This window comes from Rhincodon typus, chromosome 40 (assembly GCF_021869965.1).
Source record: "Rhincodon typus isolate 14 chromosome 40, sRhiTyp1.1, whole genome shotgun sequence".
Taxonomy (NCBI): domain Eukaryota; kingdom Metazoa; phylum Chordata; class Chondrichthyes; order Orectolobiformes; family Rhincodontidae; genus Rhincodon; species Rhincodon typus.
In genome coordinates this window covers 1,871,492-1,880,259 of record NC_063371.1, presented here as the reverse complement: position 1 = coordinate 1,880,259, position 8,768 = coordinate 1,871,492, and the positions used below count along the sequence as shown (strand labels likewise).

The following is an 8,768-nucleotide window of genomic DNA, read 5'->3' as shown; positions in this document are numbered from 1 at the left end:
CCACCGCGAGGCGTCCGGCTGACCGCCCCACCGCGAGGCGTCCGGCTGACCGCCCCACCGCGAGGCGTCCGGCTGACCGCCCCACCGCGAGGCGTCCGGCTGACCGCCCCACCGCAAGGTGTCCGGCTGACCGCCCCACCACGAGGCGTCCGGCTGACCACCCCACCGTGGAACCTCGGTTTGACAATTCCTCAAGGACAGTTCCTGTTCTGCATAATCGTGGTTGGAAGATAGCTTGGTTTTTCCATTGTACTGAATTGTTTGGCTCACAGCACCAGTCCCGAGCCCTCGTCTCTTAGGATGCTGCACAGACTGGAAGGGGTTTGCAGGCTGTCTTGGTGGGCACACCAATTGGCTGAATTCGCGAAAATCATTGCGTTTGGGGCATTCGCCTCTAAAAAGTCTGTAAGGGAACAGTGGATGCATCATTTACAGGTTAACAGAACAAATAGAAAAAGTTCATTTCATATTCTCTGCAAAACAGTGCACAATAAGATTCCAGATTTTAAATTAAAGCATCTTCAAAACAGCATCACACTCCCAGTGGACTACAAAGACAAGTTACTGTGATCATCTCGAGAAATATTCTGTACCAATAGGATCCCACAAATTGAAACTTAAACGACCAATCTGTTTTAAGTGTTCATTGAGGAACAAATATTGGCCAAACCATCAGAACAAATATCCTGGCTATTCTTCTAATCGTACTTCAATTATACAGCATTCCCTCTGATGTTACAGCACTCCTCAGTACTGCCCCTCTGCTAGTGCAGTGCTCCTGTACCACTGCACCTCTGCTAATGCAGTGCTCCTGTACCACTGTCCCTTTGCCGGTGCAGCACTCCCTCAGTACTGACCCTCTGACAGTGCAGCACACTCTCCCCTGTACTGACCCTCTGACAGCAATCCTCACCATGACCCTTTTGACAGTGTTGTGCTGGAGAGACAGTCCACAGAGTGAGTTCAACTCCTACAGTGAATTCTCCCTGCACCACCACTGATGTCCACTTTACAAACATGGTCATGAAACAAATGAGTGCTTCCTTTCCCCTGAACACTGTGCAGTGCTATAACCAAACATTGGTAGTTAATACTGATGGCTGAATGCTTGTTGTCTCACTGAATCGTGGACATCACTGCTAAGCATGATCCCAGTGCCTTTTGCGATTCTCTGGTCAGTAACTTTCAGTGAGCAGGATTGGCAAAGAGTGGATCAGTGTATCGTAATCAGTAAATTTAATACAGCCTGGAAGTTGAGTATGGAACAGGTGGATTCATAGGGCATGAGATTCTGACATGAACTGGTTCAGCGACCAGGGAAGCTGCAGAACACCAGAGATCTGAAACCACATGACAACTGCAGCTGGTTTCACCAGAGATTGGTTTGGGAACAGAATTCAGGCGCTCCCCCTGCCATAAAGTACATATCCGTTGCAGTGCAGATGTTAAATTAAGGACGTTCACCAGCTGCTAACTGTCATTTCTCACTCACTTGTTTCCTCCCGCACTGCCAACCCTCCCACTTCTTCTGCGGTGCCAATCCTCCTGCTTTCCACCTTTGCTGCCTTCTGCCTCTCCCACTCTCTCTTCCCTCTGCCTCTCCCACTCTCTCTTCCCACATGCCAGCAACTCCGCTCACCCCTTTCTTCCCATACTCTCACTACCCTCTCCTGAGTTGCTGATATCACCATTACAGGAACTGAAAAAGCAAATGTGAGGGAAATGATGAGTGGGAGGATCAGTGAGCTGGAAGATGAGGGACAGAAGTGGTGGAGAGCTGGAGAATTGGGAGATAGTGAGCTGGGAGTAGAATACAGCAAGCAGGAATTAAGTTAAAAAAGTTAGTGCTCTTAAGTTAAAAAGTGTTAGTCACTTGGTAAGATGATTCTCGTGCCAGTTAGATTCACAAGTCAGAAATGTAACCCAGCCTGATGACATTTTCTTGGGGGTAAAAGGAATTTTCATGGAGATTCTTTGGGAACAAATTAGGTACGCTAAATGAAGGGTAGTGCTTTCTGGGCCTCAAAAGGCATGAGTGTTGATAAATAGAGTCATACAGTATGGAAACAGACCCTTTGGTCCAACCAGTCCATGCCGATCATAATCCCAAACTAAACTAGACCCACCTGCCTGCGCTTGTCTCGTATCCCTCCAAACATTTCTTATTCATGTATTTATCTAAATGTCTTTTAAATGGTGTAACTGTACCTGCATCCACCCCTTCCTTGGAAGTTCATTCCATGCAAAAAACACTGTGTAAATAACTGACGTGACAAACCTTTCCCAAAGAAAAGCAATTTATCATCAAACTGATTCTATTTCTGGACATAGCATGCAAAGGCACAATAAACAGATAGGCACACAAGAGATGCTGTTCCCTCTGAGAGTATAGACACTCCCCTTGATTGCAGGTCTGTCCTGCTCCAACTGGCTGCTGGCAAAGTCTCAAATACTGCCTAAGAGGCACGAGAAAGAACAGTGAACAAGGCAGGGCAGCAGAGAGCCATCACCACTGTGAAGACCTCAGCCAGATAATCATGCAACAGACTGAAGACTGCAACTCAAGAGGAAGCAACAAGGTTACACACGGTACCATTCCAGAGCTGGACACCAAGTCTAACCAGCCATTCCAGACAAAGAAAACTAGCTCCCCAATGTACCCCATCTGCCCTCACACCTCAACCCATACACCAAAGACAATGTTAGGTCTAATGCCAGAATATTACACCTTAAAATAGAATCAAAATGTAGATGCAGGCTACTTGGCCCAGGCAATCTCTGGTCATCTTAATCTGCATTCTCTTTTCTTTAAATGATCTAGCCATCTATTCTTAAATATGGATCATCTCTATCCAATCATTGAACTTGTTCCAAAGTCATGCAACCTTCTTGGGAAAAGAATTCCTCTTCTGTTCGGACCCAAATCTCTTGAATTGAATCCTATCATACATGTCCCTTCATTCTAAATCCTTCCAACACAGCGAACTGGGTTCCATCCACTCTGTTCATTGCTTCATCACTGACTTATCTGGCCCAACAATCTCTTATGTGTCAAAGACAGCGAAGTCTTTCCTCACTTTTGTGTTTCTTCATAGCAGACATAACCTCTGAACCTGTACTTTATCTTCATAATTGCCTCAACATCTTTCCGACAGAGTTGAGTCTAAAAATACACAAATTGTGATCTGCCCAATATATATTTTGTTCCAGTTATCAGAAAACCCAGCATTCGAACTGTTTTGCTTGATAACTGACATGTCCAATTTGAGGTGTCGAGATTCACAAACTTCCAAGTCTCTCAGTTTTTTTTTATCTGTCATTCTAGATTCACTCCAGCAAACCGTCAAAAGCTACGCCCCTGCCTGAATTTCACTTCACTGTTAAGCCAGCTTCCAAACACACTGACCAAACTTTCACATGGGAATTGAAAACAGAAAATAATGCCAATGCCCAGCAGGTCAGGCAGCATCAGAGAAGCAAGAAAGATGAAGGGTCCCAGCCCGAAACATCAAATTTCCTGCTCCTCTGATGCTGCCTGACCTGCTGTGTTCCTCCAGCTCCACACTGTATCGACTCTGACTTACAGCATCTGCAGTTCTTGCTGTCTCCCAAATACCCAGCAGGCCTGATACCATCTGCGAAGAGGGTTTGCGTTGCTTGTCTGACTGAGTTCTCTGAGATGTAACAGGTTTTAGGTGTAGCCAAGGGGAGGGAAGAACAAAAGGGAAGGAGTGTGATGAGGACCGGGAGGGAGAACTTAAATGACAAAAGGGTTAACGGTGTAACTCAAAGTGATGGCATAAGAAAAGAAATAAAATGTTGGATTAGAGGTGAAAGGTAGAAGTAGAATTATCATTGACAGTTTAATTGTTCAAAAACACTATCAAGAATTTGTTCCCAGTCCCTCTTGACAGTTTGAGAATTTCACACATACCTGGCCACACATCATCTTTAAGCAAAGTGAGCAAGCACACTCTCTAACTTACCTCTCTTGCTGCTTGAACTTGGGTTGCTGGCTGTAAGATGCCTTCTGCTTTGGGCCCGGTGCACCAATTCCTTTGTTGCTGCACAGCAGACACAGACAAGAAGGTTAAGCCGACATACTGTCTTATTGCAAAATAAAATTGAATAAAGACAACCTCACCAAAAGGCAGAGATAAAACTCCCTGCAGGGAGTATATTCCCATTCTGGAATCAAATTTGGTGCACCTTCCCAATATAATTTGCAAAAACTGAGTGAAACAGAGTGACGTCCATAAAAACCAATTATAACTCTGCCACTGTCCTTACACAGCTTCGATATCGCTGATGGACCAGGAACAGACCGAATACTACTTACTCAGCTTCCCATTTACTGAGATCCTGATTTAGTGAAACTTACCTCCTGTGTGGCCCCTGCAGAAGATCCTGTATGTAATTCTGTCTTTCTATTTGGCATCCTCGGGATTGACTGAACACTGCAGGAAAAGAACCAAAGGTTAAAGAGATTTTTAAACTGCTAATCAGTGCAACATCCAAGTAGTCACTGAGGGACAAGTCAAGTAGTGAAAACCAAGAACCTACACTTGATTGCATGTCGAGGCTCCATCCCATCCACATCGATCAAGTACCTTAAACAAATCAGAAAGTGGAATCAGTGAGAGAACTACAGATGAGAATATTTCCAAGCGTGATGGATCAGAACTGAAGGAACACCGCAATATCGGGGGGCAGCACTGAGCAAGTGAAGGGCTGCTATACTATCGGCATGGATTAGTACGAAAGGAGCACAACATTATTTGAGAGGCAGAAATGAAGCAGCGCTGCACTGACACAGGACTGTACTGAAAGAGTGCTAACACTCGTGAAGGGAACATCACACTGTCTGAGATGCAGTACTGAGGGAGCATGACACAGTCTGAAGATTATTTGCGACAATGCTGTACTTGCCAGTGCTGAGGAAGTGATGCACTGTTGGTCGATCAATACCCAGAATCTTTCAGGGGTGCAGGCCTCAATGGATCATTGAGTTTGTCCAGCAAGCTGCAGAGCAGCAGACAGAGGGGCTGAGCTGGGCTGTAATAGCAGTACGGCCAGAATATGGCGCATGGACAGAAGAGGGAGAAACCTCAGTGCACGCTAATTTGATTGATGACCACTGCGGAAACCACGATCTGGACAGACCATATTCAACAGGGTGCCTAAATACCCATCATATGCAGAAGTGCACAGCACAGAAAGGAATCACTGCCATCAGCAGAACAGGGAGGGTGACAGACGTGTTCAAAAAATAACTGAAGACGAGAGGAACCAGCCTAATAACCAGCATCACCAGAGGCAAGGTCTCAGGGTCCACTGTCTCTAGGCATCCAATAAGCAGCTCCCCCAATTTAAGAGATATCAATACTTTTAATCTACAAAATCAAATCAGAAAGAGGGAGTAGTCAGAACTGTACTACTTCCACCTTGCTCACTCATGTGGTTATTGATACACCTGACAACATACCTGCAAATTAGATAGCCAGTTCTGTTAACTCCATGAGTGCAATGAACTCCAACCAGTTTATCTACAAGCAGATGCACAGAGAGAAAGGTTAAACACAGAGGGTGACCCCAGCCCAGCACCCCGCACCTTATGGTGTGTATATGTCGGAGGACTGCCTGGGCTCAGCTAGACACTATATGTGACAAAACTGTAGTGTCATAGAGTCAGTACTGAGCGAGTGCTGCACTGTTGGAATGTCTGTTTGCCCTTTTGAGGGAGATCCTGGCACAATTCAAAGAAGATTAATGGAGTTATCTCCGTGGCCTGGACAACAGTTATATGTCAACCAACATTATTTGAAAATATGATTATCTGCTTGTTCTCACATTACTGTCTGTACGAAGATGCTGTGTAAATATTTTATGACACACGTCCCAAGATTACACCAGTTACCAGACCAGAAAATGAAAGAACTTAATTTGCTCAAAAAACATTTGCGATGCCCAAAAGGTATCCTGATTACCTCACAAGGCAAGAAGCAAAGTGACTTCAGCTACACAACTCAGTCTCAGGTCCCACACCCCAAACAAGCAAGAAAGATAAAGGGGTTAAAATTGAATTAGAAATAGTAGGAACTGCAGATGCTGGAGAATCCGAGACAACAAGGTGCAGAGCTGGATGAACACAGCAGGCCAAGCAGCATCATAGGAGCAGGAAGGCTGACGTTTCGGGCCTAGACCCTTCTTCAGAGATGGGGGAGGGGAAAGGGGTTCTGAAATAAATAGGGAGAGAGGGGGAGGGGGATAGAAGATGGATAGAGGAGAGGATAGGTGGAGAGGAAACAGACAGGTCGAAGAGGCGGGGATGGAGCCAGTAAAGGTGAGTGTAGGTGGGGAGTTAGGGAGGGGATAGGTCAGTCCGGGGAGGACGGACAGGTCAAGGGGGCGGGATGAGGTTAGTAGGTAGGAGATGGGGGCGCAGCTTGAGGTGGGAGGAGGGCATAGGTGGGAGGAAGAACAGGTTAGGGAGGCGGGGACGAGCTGGGCTGGTTTTGGGATGCGGTGGGGGAGGGGAGATTTTGAAGCATGTGAAATCCACATTGATACTATTGGGCTGCAGGGTTCCCTAGCGGAATATGAGCCTTTTTGCTCCTACGATGCTGCTTGGCCTGCTGTGTTCATCCAGCTCTTCTCCTTGTTGTCCTTGAAAGATAAAGCATTGCTTGATCCCAGCTGCCCCCAGTCACCACCTTATCCCTAGGCTAGCTACAGTGGAGCAGGGCTGGTGAGCTTACCATTATCCTTGTTATCTGACAAGAATTGTTGTACAGCTTGTTTAAACGTCAAGATGGTTTTTGCATTTGGCACTTCATGTCCAGCAGTGAAAATTTTCTCGTAGACCAAACCTTTTGGCAGCTCCTGCAACCAGAGAACATTGCATTGAAAATGAGCTGGCATAACAACAAGAAAGCATAGATTCACAACTGTTATCTCCTTCAGGATCATCACTGATGACTCTGCAACTTCTGCACCCACCATGCAGCCCTGTTCCTCACCTTGTTGAACATGGAGCTCAGAGCTCCCTCCAAGCACTCCCCACGTTTAGAAGGACTGAACAGTGACATTTCAAAATTCTCTCGGCCTCCGCCACACTTCAGTGAAGGTTCTGCTCAGTGCATGTGGCATAGCCTGCATTCTCAGGTTGTCCAGCCTCAGCTCCCCTTGCACATCACTGACAAAGTAAGCATTGCCCTCCGCAGGTTCACACATCATGGAGAAAATGGTGATTGTATTTCTGAAGACAATTAAACCAAAACATTTCCTATCCCTCTTCTATCCACCTCCCACTCTCTCCCTATTTATTTCGGAACCCCGTTCCCCTCCCCCTTTTCTGATGAAGGGTCTAGGCCCGCAACGTCAGCCTCTCTGCTCCTGTGATGCTGCTTGGCCTGCTGTGTTCGTCCAGCCCTGCACCTTGTTGTCTCGGATTCTCCAGCATCTGCAGTTCCTACTATCTCTGATTCAGTTTTAACCCCACTGCGAAGCCTCTTCTACGGATGCCTAGCCTGAAGAAGTTACCCTCCTCCCTCCGGACAAACCTCAAGGGATCTCTCTCCCACTGCAACTCTCTCGTACCTCTATCCCTCTTCTATCCGCCTCCCACTCTCTCCCTATTTATTTCCAAACCCCCTTCCCCTCCCCCTTTTCTGATGAAGGGTCTAGGCCCGAAATATCAGCCTCTCTGCTCCTGTGATGCTGCTTGGCCTGCTGTGTTCGTCCAGCCCTGCACCTTGTTGTCTCATTTCCTTGACTAAAATGCCTTTTAGCAAAATCCCTCAATGGTGGCGCTTGTGAGCAATTGACATGAACTTCAACAGTTGGCTGAAATCCTGCACACAAAATTGTAACTTTAAGCAGTAAACCCCCAGCTCTGCTCTGCTCTGCAAAGGGTTAAAAGTGGAGACACTGCTGCTGTTACCTGAGGATCATAGTAACGTTTTGTAAAGGTAAGGTCAATGATTTTCCCCAATTCCTCCCTCTGTTCTTTGATTTGTCTGAGGAGGTCAGTCGGTGAGAAGAATTCCCAAGGTTGCAGCTGCCTTTCAAATATCTGAAACAGAAGTACATTAAGGTGGTTCATGAGATTCATGAGCAGTACAGGGCCATTTCCACTGTGATTTGTTCATGACAGGTGGGCATCACTGGCTAGACCAGCATTAGTTGCTCATACCTAACTGACCTCAATATGGCGGTGGTGAGCTGCTGCAGTTCTTTACACACACTGTGAACAAATAGGAGGAGTAGTGGGCCACCAAGCTTACACTATTCAAAACAATTGTCAGAAGTCACACGACACCAGGTTATAGTCCAACAGGTTTATTTGAAATCACAAGCTTTCGGAGCGGAGCCCCTTCATCAGGTGGTGAGACAGAAGCAACAGAGCATAGAACTTATAGGCAGAGAGATCAAATGATCAGACAAATGGTGTGGGTGGAGTGTCGAATACTAAGTTCCTGCAGATGATCAGTAAGTGTTGGACAGTGTGAGTGAAGTATCAGCAGCTGAATAACAAGCAAAGGGATGACGTATAACCGATTAAATGAGGCAGAGAGATAATTACAAAAAATTAAAAGTAAGGTGGTGCTGGAGACAAACCAAATGACTCAAATAACATCAGAGATAGTAGGAACTGCAGATGCTGGAGAATCTGAGATAACAAGGTGTAGAGCTGGATGAACACAGTAGGCCAAGCAGCATCAGAGGAGCAGTAAGGCTGACGTTTCGGGCCTAGACCCTTCTTCAGA

General features: G+C 46.3%; 2 protein-coding genes across 5 annotated transcripts in view; one reads left to right on the top strand and one right to left on the bottom strand.

The window, feature by feature from the left end:
- Positions 1-8,768, top strand: part of LOC109919797 (BRF2 RNA polymerase III transcription initiation factor subunit) — a 51,211-nt gene that overhangs the window by 11,544 nt on the left and 30,899 nt on the right. The gene's annotated exons all lie outside the window — the stretch shown is intronic.
- The window catches only part of LOC109923083, a 15,523-nt gene that overhangs the window by 2,459 nt on the left and 4,296 nt on the right, over positions 1-8,768 (bottom strand). Inside the window, exons 3-9 of one of the 2 annotated variants that reach the window (XM_048618481.1) lie at positions 7,943-8,074; positions 6,759-6,882; positions 5,486-5,546; positions 4,564-4,610; positions 4,382-4,457; positions 3,987-4,064; positions 22-403 (exon numbers count right to left, since the gene is read on the bottom strand). In XM_048618481.1, the coding sequence (XP_048474438.1) occupies positions 22-403; positions 3,987-4,064; positions 4,382-4,457; positions 4,564-4,610; positions 5,486-5,546; positions 6,759-6,882; positions 7,943-8,074 (900 nt within the window). The remainder of the gene's footprint in view (positions 1-21; positions 404-3,986; positions 4,065-4,381; positions 4,458-4,563; positions 4,611-5,485; positions 5,547-6,758; positions 6,883-7,942; positions 8,075-8,768) is intronic. The other variant, XM_048618482.1, reaches the window with a different exon arrangement.